Source organism: Odocoileus virginianus, chromosome 27 (genome assembly GCF_023699985.2).
Source record: "Odocoileus virginianus isolate 20LAN1187 ecotype Illinois chromosome 27, Ovbor_1.2, whole genome shotgun sequence".
Lineage (NCBI taxonomy): Eukaryota > Metazoa > Chordata > Mammalia > Artiodactyla > Cervidae > Odocoileus > Odocoileus virginianus.
Window position 1 is genome coordinate 25,874,046 of NC_069700.1, and position 21,426 is coordinate 25,895,471.

At 36.8% G+C, this 21,426-nt stretch overlaps 1 protein-coding gene across 3 annotated transcripts in view; it reads right to left on the reverse strand.

The window, feature by feature from the left end:
- CDC5L (cell division cycle 5 like) overlaps positions 1 to 21,426 on the reverse strand; it is a 48,995-nt gene that overhangs the window by 12,455 nt on the left and 15,114 nt on the right. For 2 of the 3 annotated variants that reach the window (XM_020890784.2, XM_070456358.1), the window contains exons 6-14: positions 20,393 to 20,611; positions 18,870 to 19,014; positions 17,595 to 17,783; positions 14,304 to 14,452; positions 12,254 to 12,416; positions 10,418 to 10,582; positions 8,977 to 9,057; positions 7,949 to 8,191; positions 5,167 to 5,364 (exon numbers count right to left, since the gene is read on the reverse strand). In XM_020890784.2, coding sequence (XP_020746443.2) covers positions 5,167 to 5,364; positions 7,949 to 8,191; positions 8,977 to 9,057; positions 10,418 to 10,582; positions 12,254 to 12,416; positions 14,304 to 14,452; positions 17,595 to 17,783; positions 18,870 to 19,014; positions 20,393 to 20,611 — 1,552 coding nt within the window. The remainder of the gene's footprint in view (positions 1 to 5,166; positions 5,365 to 7,948; positions 8,192 to 8,976; positions 9,058 to 10,417; positions 10,583 to 12,253; positions 12,417 to 14,303; positions 14,453 to 17,594; positions 17,784 to 18,869; positions 19,015 to 20,392; positions 20,612 to 21,426) is intronic. The other variant, XM_020890786.2, reaches the window with a different exon arrangement.

Sequence of the window (21,426 nt, forward strand, 5' to 3'; positions counted from 1 at the left end):
ATGTAGCCACTTGTAAGAATTTTATTTGACACTGGAGAAAAGCTTTCAATGTTCCCAGCTTGCATTTTTTAGTTCTGAATTCTTTTATTCTTAACAAGCTACCAAACTATAGGAAAAACATCTCTCAGAAAAATTTTATGGGGAAAAAAAGTTTATTTTAACAACTTTTTGAGAAGCTGGGCAGAATATAACTAGAATTATTAGAGATTTCCCCAAAACTAACCTTTTGCCACAGGTTTTAAAAGAGTACAAGTGATCAGCATTTTTGTATTGTTTTTTTTTGAATGGTACTTATAATATTATACTATTAAATGAACATAGTAGTACATAGTGATCCCAATTTAAAGACCTTTATCCACACACAGATATGTGTGGCTGTACATATATTATATCTTTTTCTATCATATTTAATCTGATATATACACACCCCAAGATGTTTAATGTGATTACACTTGAATGGTAGGCTTTTCTCTTTTTTTAATTTAAAATTTTCTACAAAGTACTGGTATTATTTTTAGAAAAAACGCCTACAAATGTTATTTTTTAAATGCATAGAAGAGAAACTGTCTAAAAAAGACTGGCCAGAGACCAATGGAAAACTGATGGTCCCCAGGAGATGAATCAGTGGAACCATAAGTGTTTCCTCGGGTCATTACAAAAGGGAGCTGTATGGGACTTATAAAAGTGTAATTGTTACTCTCAAACTCACTAAGTTTGTTAAGGTTACTAGGCTTAAGTAACTCCAAAATAAACACATTATCCTTGGGTCTCCAATACTGTCCTCAGTTAAAGTCTGTTACAGTGAGGTTCAGAAACATTAAGAGCATCCCTCACTGAAATTCTTGCTTGGGGACCCAGATAATAACCTTATACCACTGGAAAAACAGGTTTCAGAATACCTAAAATAAATATAAAGTTAATGGCAGCTCCACTTCCTAGTCAACATGATCCTATAGTAGTAAAGGTGTGATTCAACCATCGAAATGTTTGCAAACAAGAGCTCATGAATGATCCTCCTTTAATCTCTACACTGCTTATTAGCATTGTTTTAGCAGTGAGCCGTCTCAATATTGATGAGATGCAAGTCCAATTAAGTGACTATTGTCAGCATCTATCAGTTAGCAACCATCAGACTGCATCCCTAAAAAGCAAGCTAAAGCAATAAGGCAAAACCTTACTAAACGCATTTGCAAGAAGAGAAATGTACCAATAAAGCAATGCCAAGAGCATTTTACATTTGCATAAGTTAGGAAATGAAACCCAACAACTACAAGAAACAAATTCAACTCAACACTGAGGAATAACAAAAGCAACACCGTTGTTATCACAAGAGATCTCTGGTCTAGCTTCCAGAGTTGCCACTAGAAACAACCAAGAAATCTGTTAATGCCTTTAAGGGTAATGGCAGAGAGCAGAACTTGAGAACTGAGAATGTTCCAAGTACTGAGGACTTCTTGCCTGTCAGTGCACCCCACCCCACGCCACCCCACATACACAGGAGCCTAAGTGTAAGCCTGCCGAGACACAACAACATATCATCCCCCCACCCTCACTGCACACCAACTTCACCCTTACCCTAGGTCTTAAGGGGAGTTTTATCCTGTGTAAAAATACATGACGATCACCAAGAAAACAGGATCCACTGTGCAGCCAATTTTGCTGAAATATAACCATCCGGAAAAGTCAGGGGTCCCCATATAAGTTCTACAAACACACTGAGAAGGATTTTAAATGTGTTATCTGTGTTCTTTAAGTTCCTTTATTTCCAAGAAGTCAATGTTACATAGTATTTCTTGACTAAATTGACTGTGCCAGTAAAATACAGGGAGAAGTATTACTTCTGGACCTAGTTTCCACCTCTAAGGAAAGCCTTTCCATTTTTACAGCTAACATGACAAAATCTACTTTTCAGCCAAACTTCCTCAACACAGCAGTTTAGATACAATTTCAAATACTATTAAATTTAATGGCAGGCCTAAATTCAGACTTCTCATTTCACTTTTGCACCTACTGGAAATTATTTCACTCAAAATAATTATGTCTTCAGACGATTTCCTATTTCCACTTAAAGTGGAAACAAATTAGAACACTTCAAATTCTATCTGCACTTCCCAAATACAGTAATGACTCATTTATCTGGCATCATCGGAAAATAAGGTTCTCCACGTTAAGTGTTTTCCAGATAAATGGAGTCCAGAGGAGCAGAAAGCTCACCCGCCTGGTTCCCTGCTGTATGCCCAGGGCCCAGAGTAGGGGCTGGCACTCAGCAGATGCTCAGCAACACACACTGAACGTGTGATTCAATAAAGGCCTAAAGTTCTTTTACTTCCAACCGTTTGATGAAAATTCTTCTACACTGGCCACCTGGCCATCCTTCTTTTTCTGTTTTATACAAACACGACACTGAACAGAAATTAAGCTTTTCTTATTAATTAGAGTATCCCCATAAACAGCAAACATGCTACACTCCTACCATACACCTATAATGCCCTCAGAAGCTATTCAAATAACATGGCCTTTTGCCACCATATTTAAATGGCCTCAACATGCTGTGTTTGCATAACTTTTCCTTTTCTGTTATTAGCTGTCATTTCTGCTTGCAGATGCTGCCATATTTTACACACAGATGTCTGGTAACGTTCCAAAATTAATACTATCTCCTAAGCAGAATAAAATATGTGGACTTGGTTAGTCTTTACCACTTGCTTCTGACCTGTGACTAGCTTCTGATTCTATTTATTTAACGGACTCCTTGTACCAGCCAAAACATTCTACATAAAATCTGAGATGGTTCTACTAGTTTTAAATGAGAATCTTAAGGATTTTAATTTAAGTTCTAAATTTCAAATACTAATCATGAGTAATGGCTTGAAGACTAGCTCCAATATAAACCTCAGAGGATATTTTTTTAATCCATTTAGGAGACACTAAGAACGACAAAGCTGGAGTTCACCTTGCTTGATATGGGGTGATAGGGTCCTAATTTAGAGTCACTGTTCAAGAGTTCATGGCAGCAGAACTCAAGCACACTGGCGGTCATGTACTGTGCTCAGCACAGCAAGGCACATCTCCCTGAACCTAAGAGTGGAAGGATAATTTAAGTTCAGCCTTAAGTTTATATAATACAACTAGAGTTCCTTCCCCACAACAAACTTTGAATAATGTTTATAATTTAGCAATCAACTGAAATGATGAAAGAATTACCACAATTGAAATAAAATATTTATGTATTTCAAATCAGGAGAACTGTGTCTTCAAAAACTAAAATAAGCTAAGACAAACCTAGTTCTGAATTAGGGATGGATACAAATAAAATGGGGGATTTGTTTATTTGTGTTTTTGAGTCTCTTTTCTTCTTTTTAAAGATTTAATGAACTTTCATTTGAAATAAGCAGAGTTTACTAAATTAAAGGATTTGATTATGTGTTCTTTAAAAGTAACTAGCTGAGTAAACATTAAAGCAAGTTATCCAGGAGTCAAGAAAAGAAAAATTACTTCAGACTGTTTTATGAATATTCTTCCAAAATCACCAATCCTTCAGCAAAAATAGTTCAACGGAAGATTTCGGTTCCTGGTACTGAACTGAACAAAGAGAACCACATGTTTCTAATGGCTGCTCATAAACGACCCAAATAAATCTCCAGAAGAACAGCAGTGGTTCTCTCTGTATTTTTCCCTTCAAAACTCACAAGACCAATTCAACACAGAAATAAAAATTACTGTACTTTATGGCACCACTCACTTTGTGACACATTTATTTGCTGTCATGAAAGTTAGTGCCTCAACAAAGTAAATGAGATTTGGGGGAAAACTTTTTTTTATATTTTAAACAGCACAAAATGTCCTTACCATTTGAGCAATAAAGAGTTTGCCCACCTCAAATGAGATTTTCAAACCAAGTGAGAGACCTAAGCATTTATATATAAAGGTTACAAGGAAGCTTTCCAAATAGCTTTCCAATCAATTATGATGCTGACCTTAGAACAGAATTACACTGCTAACTACCACTTATCAGAAATGAAGCCTACACAACAGAAAATATAACTTAAATTTAACCACTGATGTTCTTTTTACTTTCCCCGACTTTGTGAATTAAAACATGGAGCAACAGCACACCCTGCTGGAAGTCAGTAACACAGCTAGAATAACCAGTAGCAATGGACTGCTAAAATTTCACCTAAGATGAAAATCACTTCAGAAGAAACTCTGATCTCCCACCAAATGATAAAAGAAGTTCACGAGCATTACCATTACATGCCTAGATATGTGACCTTAAAGATAAAATTAAAAATTCACTAAAGGATACTGCTCTTTCCAGCTCATTTCCCTAGCTCCACACAGCCCCAACCACTCCAAATAACTTCACTATTTTTTATTTTATCCCTAAATAAAATATATTCAAATCCACTTTCTGCAAAGAGAAACTGGTAATCACATAAGAGGAACTTGAAGCCACTTTCTGCACGTGACTGCCTGAAGCAGCCCTTTCTACTTCCCATCCCAAGATATCTTGGCCTCAGAAACATCCCTGAAGACCACCATTAAGAATTCACAAGGCAGCCTAGCAGTCCATGAACCACAATTTACATATCACTGGCAAAATTCCTACACAGATTCTGGAATTCAAAACATGCAGACTATATTAAGAAACCACATGCTATGAAATTCCCATTGAGTACCTTTCAACATTTTCATAGACGTGAAAAATCATGGAAGCCACTGTCTAGGTAATCCAGCTCAGCGCTCTCCCTGTAGCAAACTCACAGGAACCGGAGTGTGCAGAAAGGTACTGAGGTTTCTTAAGTGTGCCCTCTTGCTTACAGAAAGAAAGCTCCTTGGTACACTGATCTCCCTCCTTGGAGAAAATTGTCATTTCAGCACCTATCTACACTGTTCTGAGTGACCAGTGTTAACTTTTTGGCTCCTTGCTCCCACATGTAGAAGGTTCTAATTGACCAGTGGTCAACTTAGAGCTCTCTTTATCACAAAGCCCAGCAATCCTGAAAAACCAGTGCAGATCAAACACTTCAGTGCAGTGCAGTTTTTTCTCAAGAAATTCAAAAACCATTACATCTATTTTTCTGAAGTTGTCTCCAAAGATATGAGTTTGATTCATCATTTCAATTAAAGTACACATTCAAGGTTGAATATTAAAAGGATACCAACCTCAAGCCTCTTTTCCAGCGACTCGATTCTGTCCTTTTTGCTAGCAAGGTTGGCCCGGGTGTAGCGGCTCTGCCCAGGAAGATACAAAACTTGACTGTAGCACTCTTCCCACACCTGGTTATAAGCTTCACTTGAGAGCTCTCCGTGGCTCATACCTTGTTTGACCACTTCCATCTCCTGTACCAGAACATCCTGAGCCTGTTCACAATAATAATTTCAGTAAGCTTGAGTACTAGAGACAACTGCCATCAGTAGAAAGTTTTAGAAGACCAGTCTTTCCCTCCCTGGGCAAAAGCAATCAGCTTTGGCTAACTGACTGTTTTTTGGAAGGGGGTTATAAATATCTAAGTGAAACAAATTAAGAAGCCTAGAAGTCAATGCAGATTGATCTGAAGAGTCAAGCATCTATGTATTACCCCCAATAATATAAACATTCTTTGCCTTCACTCATTAAAACAGCAACTACCATTTCTCAGGTGTCTACTATGTGTCAGGAACTGGACTGAAAAGTTTTACCTATTTTATCTCCAAACAGCATACCACTCTTACCAAGCAGTCAACATTAACCTCACTAAAGTTCATGAAGCTCATTAACCTCATTACAGTTCACGAAGCAAAGGCTCAGAGAGGTTAAACAATTTGTTCAAAAACACAATACCAGTAAGCAGAAGAGACAGGCTCACACCCAAACCAAAGGTGACCACTGCATGGGGGTGCTCCTTCCACTCACCATCAACCCCAACACTTCCAACTTCCCAGTACAGTGAAGGGGAATTAGGCGGGGTTTTTTTCTTCTTTTGACACATGCCTTTTTTCTCATCTGAAAGAATGTCCCTGACATTACCAGAGAATAGGACTGGAAGCACAGATCAAATAATGACAGATCACAGACCAGTTGCTGGTCACTAGAAAAGATATGGTTTAAGATGATAGAATGAGGATGGAATTGGACAAGTGAAGTCCAATCACAGCTTTAGCAGTTAAATAGCTATCTGAACTTGCTGAACTTATGTAAGCCCGTTTCTCATCTGGAGAGGGGAGATAATACCTAACATGTTTGTTATGAGGATTAAGTGATACAGCAAGACACAAAGAGCCAGCCCAGCACCAGACACACAGACTCCTTCAGCATACCACATGAACTCTTTCCAGCCCTTTGCTTCATGGCTCATGAAAAACCAACAATTACTTTTTGTGCTTTATAGAAAGCTCTCAATCATTCCAGGAACATCAGAAAATAAACACAGACCAAAACATAAGAAAAATCAAGATAAATAACAAGCATATGAAAAAAATTTAAACCAAAAAAAGGCAGGGGGAAATCATGTCTACAGAATATAAAGAACGGATCCTTTTAAATGATACCTCTTAGGGGAAATAATGGAAACAAACCAATTTTAACACACTTAATGACAACTGGGCACTTTATTATCAGTGAAATGGTATTTCACTCTGAAACTGCACATGGTAAAAATTGACAAATTTAACTCTTATAATAATCAGGAGAAAGTACAGCTAAGTTCCAATGAAACTGTGCCTAAAGAATCTGCTAAGTAAATAGCTGCTTCAAATTTTTCAGAACACAGGGGACTATAAACAGATAAATAAAATACAGAAGAATGAACTACTTTGTAATGGTTTCAAATAAAATTCTAAAGCGCTACTTACAATTATTATTTTCAAAACATGCATTAGAATCTGTCCCTTACAGAACTTCTATTAGTAACAATGTGATCTTTGTTTCAGGTTTCCATATATACAATAAATTTAGGAAGACTGATTTCCTCAAATCTATCTTCTCCTCATATTTTCACTCTAACAAGAGGAAACTGTTGAAGCAATGAGTTCATTATCTAATTCTCAACAGAGGGCAGCTTCCATGGCACTTACTAAAAGACAGCAACTCAAAGTTACTCAGAAGCAAACTGAAACAGAAATCCAAACCCTTCTTCCTCTATTTTCTAAAAATTCTGTAATAGATATGTATCAGTTATACAGTACAAAAAAGGGAAAGTAAGAACGAGAGAAGACAGGTACAAGAGAGACAAGAGACAAAAGAATCTGGTTTCCCCCTAAGTCAGCCCATTCTAACGGACAGTACTTCACTGCCCCTCAGGATGAAAGACTAAAGAAAGAAGACTTCAGTAAAAGACCACCCTTCTTCAACCATGACACCAACTCTCTCTTCCTGTATCACTGTACAGATTTCTAGTCACAATCACAGCTGTTTGCTCTGTCAAAGCAGAAAGAATAAAATGCATATGGAGGGAGAGGTAGGACAGACGTTATACAAGAAAACATTTCTTTATCTCCTTATCCACAAGGGTGGGGGAAACCATGTCAGGGAAATAAATGCAGTAGATGGTATTTCCTTTCTGTGACTAGATGAAAGGTTTAATCTGTAAATATTTTAATACATTCTTATTTTTTCATAGTATTCTAAGTAAGTGAGGTTTAAGTATTAAAGGCAATCCCACTCTATTCAGAGACAGCAGAATTAAACCCAGAAAATGGCAACTGTAGCAACAATCAATGAGGCACACACCCATGAGACAAAAACACCTTGCCATCAAAGCCAGTGTCTATCTGATAAAGGTCTATCATTGAACATTGTGGAGAGGGGAGGATGTCCTCTGCATAACATTTAACATGAAAATTTCTCTCTTAACCATATATTTCTGTTGTTTATAAACATCAATATGGGAAAATATGTTCATGTTTGTCCATGATACACAGTATCTAACACATACTTAAATCTTGAGACAAAAATACTCAATGATACCTTTTTCAGCTCTTCCTTGGAGAATTTTTCATAAGGGTTATGTTCCAGATAGGCAATGTGCTCTGCATTATTGGTACCAAATCCTACAGTTTTTCCTTTTTTATTTCCAGATGGCTCATAAGGGTGATGTAGAAGGTCATAATGAAGCATCGTGATCATTTCCTTTTTGATCAGTTCTTCACTTTTCTGTAAATCTGTTAGAGGTGGTTCTACATTTAAGGGTCTTAGAATTGTTTCATTTACCTAAAATTTTAAAACAAGTACAATTATTAAACATAGTACTGCAACATACTAATGTTACTACTTCTAGCAATGAATTAAATACAAGCACACTTTGTTTTACTGTGCTTCACTTAACTGAAATTTGCAGACAAGGTGTTTTTCTTTTCATAAACTGAAAGTTCATGGCAACACTGAATTGAGCAAATCTATTGGCACCATTTTTTCAACAATATTTGCTCATTTTGCCTATGTCACACTGGCAATTCTTGCAATATTTCAAACATTTTTTTCATTACTACTCTATCTGCTATGGTGCTATGATCATTAATGCTACTACTGCAAAAAGATTATGACTCAGGGTCAGAAGCTTAGATGATAATTAGCACTTTTTTAGCTATAAAGTAGCTTTTAATTAAGGTATGTACTTTTTTTAGACATACCACTACTGCACACTTAAAAAACTACAGTTTAGTATAAACGTTAACTTCTATATGCACAAGGAAACAGAAAAATTCACACTTTACTGAGTGAAAAGCATTTCACTGCAGTGGCCTGGAACCAACCTGCAATATCGCCGAGGTATACCTAAAGCAGTTTAACATTTTCAAAAGAAATTATTCTCTTTTTTCTTTCAAAATTCTTATTTGTACCAGTGAAGCATTTCAAAGATTGGATCTGGGAACTGCTTTACTATATTCCAGAAAGTAGATGAAATGTTGTTTTATAGACTTTATGAATAATATAAAAAACATCAATCACATAAAAAGAAACTTAAAACTTCCTAAGGCAGAAATTCTAATACTTACTTCTGATGGTCTTGGCAGATCCTTCTGGACAGCTTTGTGCATTCGTTTCATTTCCTTTACACGCTCTGCATCTCGTATGGCCTAAAAAAATTATTTTTATAACCGTTTTTACAGCTATACAAGTATCTGACACATTTCAGTAAAGGTGAAAACACTTTCGTCTATGAGAACGTGTATGTGCAAGAGCTAAAGCTGTAGTAATCTGTATAAGTCTGTAGAAAGGCAATGTAACACCACTGAAATTAGCCAGTCTATTCATTCTCTTGTTACAGCACAAACTAAGAACTTCCAACAGCTACTAGGAGCATTCTCCAGATTTGCATGGGTCCCTCAATCAGATAATCATTCTTTTCTTGTCTAAAAGACCAAATCCTAAACTTAGAGGGGATGCTTCCAATTATCCCTCCTGCAATACAACCTTTCCCTTCCACCTCAGATGCTACTGATTTTTTTATTTAAAAAGCCAGCCAGCAAGGGTGCTGTTTTATGACTTAAATTATGAATAATGTGGGTTAACACAAGAGAACGTCAAACCATTTTTTAGAATAAATGCAGCTCAAAATAGCTAAGAGAATGAAATTCATAAAGTATTATCATATATCCCTCACCAAAAAGCACATTCATGTGGTTTCTCTCTAAAGCATGACTTCCATCACTCCAATCCCTAGAAATGATTCAATTTCTAAAAACATCCCAAAATGGGCTGCTTCAAGAAGTTCTGAAGTGGATCACATGATCTCAGTTTTAGTTCAAGTTTTACCACTTTCAAGACACGAGACCTGGGAAAGTTACCTTAATTCGCCTGAGTTTCCTCATTTCTAAAATGAACCTGATACCTATCCTACTTATATCACCCGGTTGTTATGTTCATATGAAAAGTAATTAACTAGAAAGTATATTAGTTTTATTCTGATGCACTCTAAATTTCCAAATCCACATTTTTAAAATTTCTTTTTCATTGGAGGATAATTGCTTTACAATATGGTGTTCGCGTCTGCCATACAACTCGAATCAGTCATAAATATACATGTTCCCTCCCTCTTGAACCGCCCCCCACCCCCCAGCCCATCCCACCCCTCTAGGTTGTCACAGAGCACCGTGTTGAGCTCCCTGTGTTACCCACAACTGCCCATTAATTTACACTGATGAAGAAACAAATCAATCAACCAACAAATCAATCAATAAGATGTACTTGTTTTAAGACTGGTCAATAACATCTTTTCTTGGCAAGAGTGAAAGCAATGTCTAAAAGACTACTTACACATATTTTAAAGGACCATAATGAATTTGACAGAGGATATTTAAACTGTGACCTATATGATTATACACTTTAAGAACACCCATCAAGACTGATCTAAGTAATTTCCTTTAGTGCAATTTTTTTCAATACTGAAAAAAACACTAAGTAGGATCTTGAGACATGTTAACAGTCGTCACCCACCTGCTTCCGTGCATCCACGTCAGCAGCATCTTCAATGTAAGTATCATCTATTTCACGCTCTTCCAGTTCCTTCTCGGCATTTTCTGGTAGAACAATTTCAAAGTCATTCTTAGGAGCAGGAAGACCCAATAATCCTAAACGGAGGTGTTCACGAGATTCTCTTTCCTGTAGAAAAAAATTAGTCCTTCTCAATTTTTACATACTAAAATACTCAACTAATATTGTATAAGAGTTTCTAAAATACAATTAGCCTAATTTTAATTCTAGAAAAATGATCCCTAACTTAAGGGTTGAGACAAGATTTTGTTTAATTTCTATCTCTACTTCTTCCCTACATTAAGACCAATCATAAAAACTTTAGGGGAAAAAAAAACAACTTTGATTTGTGGTCAATGAATTTACTCTGGGATAGTCTAATAGCAGGTTTGAGAATTATACCTCTGCAGGGCAGAAAAACAAGAAGTCCTTTAGGATTTCCTTTTAAGGATTTCTGAAATTTAATAGGAAATGAAAGAAAAAGTTCAAAAGTAAATTTGTCCTTGGATAAATGAAACCTAATCTGAACAAATGGCTGAATTTGTGTGTATGATTCTTTTTCATGCAAATAATAAGTCATATGCAAGCCAAAGAATACAGCTCATACTTCCTCAAAGTGCCTAGTACCCAAAGTCTTCCCCAGTCCATCCTCAGCTCACCTGTCTGTCTCATTCCCCACTGGTCCAACACATATGTGCAAGATAGGAAGACCAAGTGAGCTGCTATGTCCAGAACATGCTCCACACTTACTCATGTCGTGATCTCCACATGAGACAGCCCCCCACCTACTTCTGAGCATACCTCCTTCAAGGAAGGCTTTCTTAGTACCCACCCAACAAAAGTGATTTCTTTCTTTCTTCGGCCACCCTAAGCACATTGATTTTACTCAAAGGGCTTTATTTTGTTCTTATATTACAATTATTTTGGGATTTGGTTTAGTACTGCCAATATCTCCAGAGCATAAACTATTCTTTAAGACAAGGGACATCTTTACTCAACATTCAATCCCATGAAGTGTCCAGATCTGTGTTTTACACACATTAGATTCTTTACTTAATTCCTATATAGCCATTCAGAGTCAGCATTACATGATATCAATCTGGACATTTAAAAAAATTCTCAACTAACCAAATCTATACATCAAGTTAGAATTAATTTGTAAACTAGAAGCAAACCACCATTGGAACTCATTTTTAAAAATCTCACAATGACCTTCCATGGCATAAATAAGAAGGCTCAATAGTAATGTAATAAAAGCAGTAACATGATCAAAAATAAAACTGTAACTTTTATAATTAGCTTTCTACATCACCTTGAAAAACATACAGAAGAAAAACTTCACTAAGGTCCACAATGAACATCAAATTAACTTGGCTCTGATACCTTGACCGTCCTTCTAAAAGTACAGAGGCAAACAGAGGAATCAAAGTTCAAAATCTAATTTATGAGGTCTTCAAAATTCATACCTTATTTTACAAAAACAGGAAAAAAAATCAGTGTACATTCAGGAAGCTAAACTATTAATTAGTAAATGATAAAAATTAAAAATCACTAAAGACACAAGGAACATTAATATCAGCATAATAAATACTGAAAAATAAGAATAAGAAAAAGTAGACTAATAAGACCAAAAGGTTTCCCTTTTCAAGTCCTACAAATCATGTTCCTTTTCTAGTGTCTGCAGGTGTAGAGAATCTGACGGCATATGAAATACGCACTGACAAGGCGGAAAATTTTATTTTGGGACCTTTGAGATTTTAACTTTTTTTTAAAGACTACCAAAAGAGCACTGACACATACCATCTGCTTCACATAAGAGGGATCACTGTAGTCTGCCATTCCATCCTCAGGATTAATGTTTAACTTGTCTCGAAGAGGAGTTCTACCCGGGGTGGCATTAATAACTGGTTTGGGAGTTGTCCCACTCCGGGGAGTCAGCCCTTCAGATCCATGAGAAGGAGTCCTAGAAAGACAGAAATTCTAGTTAATGAAAGTGCCAATTTTACTTGAATTGTGCTTCCAAATATTTTTCACATAAATTATTTTATAAGAAAAGAAAGATTCCTAAAATTCTGTCTCCCTATCTGGTTTTAAGTTAGACCTCTAGGTTAAAATAAAGGTTTGGTTCAGCTAACTCAGTATTTACACACAGTGTATTTATTTTAATGACTTCAAATAAAGTCATGATAGCTAGTAATTTTTTACCTTATTAACTAGGTCCATAAAACATTTTTCAACCTTTTCTTAACACATCAGGGTGGCTAAGAACACACAGTAGTCAGAGAGGTTGCCCACCACACTTAAGACCCCAAACGACACTTAAGACCCCAAACGACTCTGAATTCAGTATCTTCAACTTATTATTTGTCTTCTCCCTGCCTACAGCTGTTGGCCATCACATTCTCATCACAGGTATGCATACTTCGTTTGTTTGAAAACCAAACACCAGACTTAGGATCACATCTAAATATGAATTGTTCTGAGTTAGGTCTGAGAAACTCTCAGAAATAAAAGCCATCAACTTCATACCATAGTTTAAATGTCCAAAGCCTTGGAGTTCTCTGGTATTCCAGTGGTTCAGAATCTGCCTGCCAAAGCAGGGGACACAGGTGCAATCCCTGGTCCACCCCTGGTCCAGGAGAATCCCACATGCCTTGGGGCAACTGAGCCCATGCACCACAAAAGAAGCTACCACAGTGAGAAGGCCATGCACCACAATTAGAGAGTAGCCCCAATTGCTGCAACGAGAGAAAGCCCTCGCATATCAGTGAAGACCCAATGCAGCCAAAAATAAATAATTTTCTTTTTATATGTTCAAAGACTTTTGTTTTTTTGATTACTTCCTGAATCCTGGCTGTGTTCCAGACAGGTGATGCTGCCAGAGAGCTGTTCCCAGAGGTGAAGTGAGGTGCTACCATATAAGACGTGATTCCTGCCCCCAAGGAGCTCACAATCTAGTTGAGAAACAAGACATACACGGGAGAAAGAGGGATTAGGCTCTCTTGCAAGCCTTGCAAAAGTGCTATGTCATATTAGGTTTTCGCTGCCAATGTTCTTGATCCTGCTTCATGCACAGCTACAACAGTCAGAAATGCTTCACATACTTAAACAACCAGTAAGAGGACAAATTTTAAAATTAATAGTAAATCCCAAATATTTCTAACCTTAAAAGCTCAAATTCTATTTTAATACAAGTTTTTTCTATAGTATTTCTTCTTTAAAAACAGTAGCTTAAAACAAAAGAAGTTAAAAAAAAAAGAAGTATAAACAAATACTGAACTCTAGTCAATTATTTATATGACAAAGAAGTGTTTAGGGTGAAATGTACTGATACCCACAGCTTGCTTTGAAACGTATTTAAATATAAGATAGGCTGATGGCTGGATGGATACATGATAACGAAAAAACAATAAAATATAAACCATTGAATCAAGTAGTGAGTATATGGATATTTGCTTTACCATTCTTACCATACTCTTTAAATGCTATACATTTTCATAATAAAATGTTGGGGAACAAGCAACAGTAATACATGCATAAAAGGGATTACAATTTTTATAAAAGTCACCAAATCATCATTAATAATGGATATATCTACTTCTTAAGTCAGATTAAAAGTATTCACAAACAAGATGACAGCACCAGAAACTCTGAAAAGAAAAGGAAGGTTCATGTATTTGACTAGTTTCTAAATACCATAATGTTATCTGCTTCTATGAATGAGAGGAATTCTAAAAGCAAGATAAACACTAATTTCCATTTTCTGTCAACATTTCTAAAGCAAACACATTGTCCAAGTCCTCGGATTCAGGTTTCTCTAAAGCAGAAATCAGCCGTTTATTTACAATACCTGAATGGGGTAGAAAGGACTGTGTTTGGAGTCTGTACAACCTGCCGCTGTGGTGTCACACCTGAGAAGTCGCTCTCATGCAAGGGGGTGTTGAGTCCACCTTTTAATGGGGTGTCCACGTTGGTCAGAGCCATGAGGTTTTGGGCTTCCTGATTAACAAGATAGTAAACAAGCATGTTTTAACAGTTTAGACAGGACAGCAAACCCCTCTCTTATAGTCCTACTACACAAAAAGCTAGCAGAATTCTTACATATTTTCTCAACAAAAATGAGAGAAAATGAATATTGAACCATGGAAGAATTCAATACTTAACCATTCTTTCTGACATTAACATGTCAGAAGTTTTGAAATAAAGTTTTATATGTCAAGAAATGTATATGTGATTGTGTCCTCACATACGAAATTACCATTACCCAAGAACTTTTCCTATTACTCGTGCCAAGCCTCTTTACATGAAGAACTAAGAATTCAACTTTCCCAACATGAGCTTGGGCTAAACATAAGAACACCCAGTCTGGCTTTATCACGAATTCTTTATCCAGTCTTCATCAGACTCTCTGAGTCTCAGTTTCTTCCATTGTGAGGTTAAAATATTCCCAACCAGTCTACTTCATAAGAAAACTCAAGAAGACAGATTACTTTCTGAAGTCTTGCTTGACCTCTTCAGGTAGGACTGACATGCTCTCTTTACAGTCCCTCTACTATAACCCTGCACTCATTACTAACACAGCACCCACAACTCCTAATCGCCAGTTCAGGGTCTGTGGCAGGCTACACTTTCCACAGAGTCACAACCATAATTCTCATCTCAAGTGCTCTTCTTACGATCTAACTCTGATGCTCCAACCGCTGAACTGTACATTATAAAAGAATAAACTGCATCTTAAAATACACACACACACACACACACACACACACACATATGTGCTTCTCTGGTGCCTCAGACAGTAAAGAAACTGCCTGCAATGCAAGAGATATGGGTTCTATCCCTGGGTTGAGAAGACTCCCTGGAGAAGGAAATGGCAACCCACTCCAGTATTCCTGCCTGGTAAATTCCATGGACAGAGAAGCCTGGTGGGCTATACAGTCCATTGGGTTGCAAAGAGTCAGACACAACTGAAGGGACTTAGCATGCATAACACAGTCTAATTAAAAAAAAAGACAGAATTCAGAAATTTAAAATATGACAGTAGAAATTTTAAAACTGTATGAAGGTAAAATTCAGAAAATCTCCTAGCAATGAATCAAAAAAGTCAATTAAGACAGAAAATCAGAGAGGAATAGCGAAATAAAGCAATGAAGGGGAGAAAATTTTTTTAATTTTCAAAATAACTTCCCAGAATTGAAGGTCACGAGTCTACAGAATGAAAAGACTCACCGAGTACCTAGTACAGTGGCTAAAAATAAAGCCACATCAAGAAATATGCATGTGAAAAAGAGGTCATATAAGCTTTCAGAGGAAGGAAAAAAACAGGTTTTCTATTAACCTTAACAGCACAAGTCAGAAGACCCTGGAACACTGCCTTCAAAGCTGTGAACAAAAAAAAAAACCCTTTCAATCTGGAATTCTATACCCAGCTGTACGATCAATCAAATAAGAGAGTAAAACAGTGATTTGCAGATATTCAAGACTTAAAAATTCCATGTCCCATGAAACCTTCCTCAGAAAGCTACCGACAGATATGCCTCACTAAAAGGGAGCCAACCGAGAAAGCGAGAGACATGGGAGCCAGGGAAGAGGAGGCCCAAGGGAAACTTCCCAGGGTGACAGTGAAGGGACAGCAGAACAAGCCACAAGCAACATCCAAGGAGTGCTCAGTCCAGACAAGCACATTCAGAAATTCTGGGGAAGACTTCAAGTGCTGAAAAAGAATACCTAAAATTTGACCAGATTACAGGAGACTGACAGTTAATAGAGTCCACAGTCACAAATGAATTTGTGCCAAATAATCAAAAATCTTAGCAACTAAGTAAAACAAGTATTAATTCAAAGAAAAACAAAGTAGTATGCAGTGAAATAATTATAAGGCACTTTGTAGGTCAGCAGTGAATGCACTTTACACAGTCACAAGTGAGTGTGAAAGTTGCTCAGTCACATCTGACTCTTTGCAACCCCATGGACTGTATCCTGCCAGACTCCTCTGTCCATGGGGTTCTCCAGGCAAGAATCCTGGAAAGGGTTGCTATGCCCTCCTCCAGGGGATCTTCCTGGCCCAGGGATGGAATCTGAGTCTCCTGCATTCCAGGCAGATTCTTTATATGAGCCACCAGGGAAGCCCCACATAGTCATAAGGTAAACCATAAATACAGAGCTAACCAAAATTATGATTAACTACAATGGAAGACGGGAAAATGGAAAGAGTGTGGATGCACAGTAGAGGCAGAGGACATGGGAGCGCCAAATGTTCAAATTCTAAGTGGAATAAAATTCTTTAAACTGAAAATAAAACCAACATGAAACAAGTGTCTTAGCATTACAGTGATGAAAATAAAGAGCTGTCACTGATAACTCTAGAAAGCAGGCAGTGAGGGGCACTGTTTTCTTACAAAGCCTTATAGGACTGTTTGACTACTGAATCAAGACCTTAAGATTATAGTTGACTCTTAGAAAACTGAGATGTAAGGAGCGCTGAAAGACTCAATAGTATTGTTAGGCCTGTCTATTGCCTGGCATGCTGACACCCTGGGAACACAAGAGAGCTGTACACACTATATGTTAAGGAGCGAGAGGGAAACAGTACTAAAGGCTGTCTATGCCATGCTAAGTATAGAATCACAAGGAAAGTTTAAAAATTACTGTAAAAAAAAAATTACTGACTACAGGGAACTCTCCTGGTGGCCCAGTGGTTAAGAATCCACCTTGCAATGCAGAGTACACAGATTTAATCCCTGGTTGGGGGAACTATGATCCCATGTGCCACAGAGCAAGCAAGCCCACTCAACCCAATTACGAGCCCACGAGACTCAACTAGCGAATCAGTGTGCTGCAACGAAAGATCCTGTGTGCTGCAACTAGGACCAAGCACAGCCAAAAAAATAAAATTACTAACTACACACATCTGATCTTTTTTTCCCAGGACTGCTAGGCAATGTGTAATTTTTAAATGCTGTGCTTTACTGACAAGATTTAGCTTTTCTATCATGGAAATCTCTAGCAGCTATGCATTCAGGACTGTTTCAAACTGCTTACACTAAGAGACACAAAACCAAACCATTTAGTCTTCTCCTTTATACTACTTTTAAGGACAGGAAACAAAGTGAAAGGCTCATTCTACCATATGGCAGCCTACCTGCAGAATTCTGTCCTGGGAAGCTGGCGTCCGTGGTGTTCTCAGGGCAATGCTGTTGTTGGTGACATTGTACTCAGACAAGAGAGTGCTGGAAGCGGAGTTTGTTATGCCAGACTCCTCGGCAGTCTGACGTGCAATTTCACTCGCTTGGCCTACTTTTACAACTTCTTGGAGTTCTGCATCTGAAATCTGAAGATAACAGTTATCACAGTAGCAATATTTAACCAGAGAATAATACAGCTTAAAATGTCCACATTCTAGAAAGATGAACTGCTGAGTACACAGAGGTTCACTGTACTACTCTTTATGTAGGTTTGAAAGTGGGTTTGAAAAGTTCCATAATATTAATAGTTTTTTTAAGTATTCCCTATATAAAGTAGGGGGGAAATTCCATACATGATACAGTATCAAAATGTATTCTTCTATTTCTATACTGAAATTCTCTCAAAACAATATATTAATAAATCAAGACCATAAATAATAGTGTTTGTACAAAACCATTTATCAATTGGGGGGGCATACTAAAAATTAATTAAAATATCACACAGAGTCCACTGAGCCACAAAAATCCCCAAGAAAATCAAAAGGTGTTATCTCTGTGGTTTTACCAAAATAAATATCCTAAGAACTAAAAAAAAAGTTACAGGCAAAATTCCAATTGAAGAAATATCACCACTACAAATGATAGCATCTGACAAAACTATTTCATGTTTATATCCAAGAATTTTATATTAATGCAGCCAGGGCATTCATTTGGCTAAAGAAGCTGTTCAAACATCCTAAATCCATCCCTCTGCTCCATTAAACTGTCCAATTCTACAGAGCTGCACTCATCAGAATGCAAGAGAAGCTTATCCAAAATCCCCATGTTTCTGATCAACCACAATTCAGCCACAGGAACAGAGCCTACAATGAGCTGAATGAATTTTTTCTTCTCCACAACTCCCACATTGATTCTCACAGTTACTGTCTCAAAAAGAGAAAAATGACACAACCAAACATCCCCTAAAAGACAGTCACCTGAAGTCCACAAGGCCAGATACCACCATCACCAGCTACAAAAAAACAGGCCTGAAGCCCCAGTCTACTGATAAATTGCGAAGAGCTGACAATTAATTACTAAACCAGCATATGAGGAGTTCAAGGCCTAATATTTCTTAGGGGTACCAAGCACCTAAAAGAAAAGCCTGGCACACAGACCTGCAAACATTTGCTGAGAAAATGTATAAACGCATGTGAATTTACACAATGAAAAACCTACTTTCATCAGATTACCTGAGGGGCAGGAAGTACTAGTTTGCTCCTCTTTTTAGTAAATTCAGAAACGCCACTAGTTTGAAGAATAGCTGATGGTAAATCAGATTCTTTTTTCCTTTTCAAATGCTGCTTGTCTTTTTTTCTATCTCGTCCTTCTTTTTCACTGTCACAGATCAAGGTGGAGAACAAATTTTTCAAAGTTACTTATAGGCAATAACGTTAAAACCCATATAAATAGTCATATACTCTGAACAAAATAATCCCTTAAGAAAAGTAATAATAAATAGACAAAACTATATACATTAAGCTGTTTCCTTTTCCTATACATTACTTAAACTACTATGTTCAAGAGGAATATAGAATAGAATTATTAAGAAAATAAGATACACTAAGTAATTTAAGTATTAAATATTAAAACTATGTTATTATAAAGACTACAATGATAAGCAAAACGTTACATATAACGTGAAAGGAAAACCATAAAACTACTCCTATATCATGACTACATTCATATAAAAATATGTGTTTGTACATAGGAAAATAATAAAGTATACAAAAAGGGAAACAAACAAAGGGAACAAAATTAAAACATTGGTTTTAAATTTTCCTTTAAAACTAATCTTTGATTGTTTGACACCATTTTTTTTTTAAAGGATAGTTAAGTTCTGACAAATGACATCAGAGAGTTGTTAGGGTGTAGTGCCAGACTCAAGGTCATTTTCTAAAGAACCAGGAATGCTCCCTTCCCCTCTGCATGTCACCCTTCTCCTCTATCTAGTGTACCCATCCAAATGACTTTTTCTTCTTCTATCTTTTTATCTGCAGAGGCTACCTAAAACAAGGTGTTAATCTGAAAAACAAATACAACCGGAGTACATTCAAGAAAATGCTGATCCACCCTGGCTGACATCTATTGTTTACTAACAATTCATGTCAACAGAAATATAGAAGGCCACTGAGGGAGTGGAAAACTAAAAATCTTTGATAAGCATAGGAGGTTTTTTCCACAACATGCAGATATAAAGATTTAAAGAAACTCTAAAAATCCCTATGAATAAGCAAAATCCTTTGCATCCTAAGACATCTGATAAAAATACATATTGACCCCATTAGATGAAAAGATTTAAGAATGAACTGGTAATGGTCATTTCTTCCTTTTAATTTCATTTTAAGAAAAACAAGATAAAATTTTCACTAAGAAAAAAAAAAGCAGACCAGATTTTTGACATATTCCTTCAGGCCATTAGTGAAATAACTAACCTGTTACCAAATGTTAAGTCTGTGACTCAGTGAGTAGACAGTTCACTGACATTTCAAGAAATGCAACAGTATTCTGTGCTAAAAAAACATCACAGCCAGGGTCACTGGTTTTCTCAGAAAGGTGACTCCATTAAATAATAAAAGCATTATGTAAGTCACATTGTGCTGACTAAGGAAAGTCTGGCTCTGACAAGGATAATATCTGGCTCTCCATAAAATTGCTACTATACTTTTCCATTTACAAAACCAGAAAGGAAAAAAAACCCAGAAAGGCAACTTACGATCTCAGCTCCCCATCAAGATCCTGTTGTCTTAACTTTCTGAAATCAGCATCAAGACTCTGGTAGTTTTCCTCAGAAGTATCATAAAAACCTAGAGCAGGCTTTTTCTCAAATGGAATTTCAGCATTATAATCAACTCCTCTTTTCTTTTTTCTTTTCTTCTGAATTTCTATGCCGGCTGCTCGAAGTTCTCTTCTCTTTTGGAGGGCAGCAAGACGCCTGAAGAAAAAGAACACAAGATCACATTGAAAATCATACACCATGGGGAAGGGATGGCCCATCCAACAGAGTTAAGAAAGCTGCCCAGTCATTTGGGGAAGAAATATTTACTTAAATCCTCACCTCACACCATGCACCAAAATCAACTCCAGTTCTGATTTAAAGGTACACATATATACTAGAGCAAAGAGAAAAACCAGAAGGAACTATAAGTAAATATGTATCTAATCTCTGGATGGGAATATACTCAATATCAATGAAATGATGGGCAAAGAAGAAAATCAACAGTTTTGAATTTTAAATTTTATATCTCTGTAGCACCATTTTTAAAATCATAAAACAGTATCAAAAGGTAAACAGTAGGAAAAAAATTTGCAATTAGTATTAGGAATGGTTAGATATAAAGAATCCAGGCAAGTTTTTTTAAAATGCATCTCAAGGGAAAAGCAGAAGGAAAGACAGTTCACTAAGGAAACAATGCAAACAGCTAAAATGACAAATGCTCAAACTACCACACAATTGCACTCATCTCACACGCTAGTAAAGTAATGCTTAAAATTGTCCAAGCCAGGCTTCAGCAATACATGAACCATGAACTTCCAGATGTTCAAGCTGGTTTTGGAAAAGGCAGCAGAACCAGAGATCAAATAGCCAACATCCGCTGGATCATCAAAAAAGCAAGAGTTCCAGAAAAACATCTATTGCTGCTCTGTTGACTATGCCAAAGCCTTTGACTGTTTGGATCACAATAAACTGTGGAAAATTCTGAAAGAGATGGGAATACCAGACCACCTGACCTGCCTCTTGAGAAACCT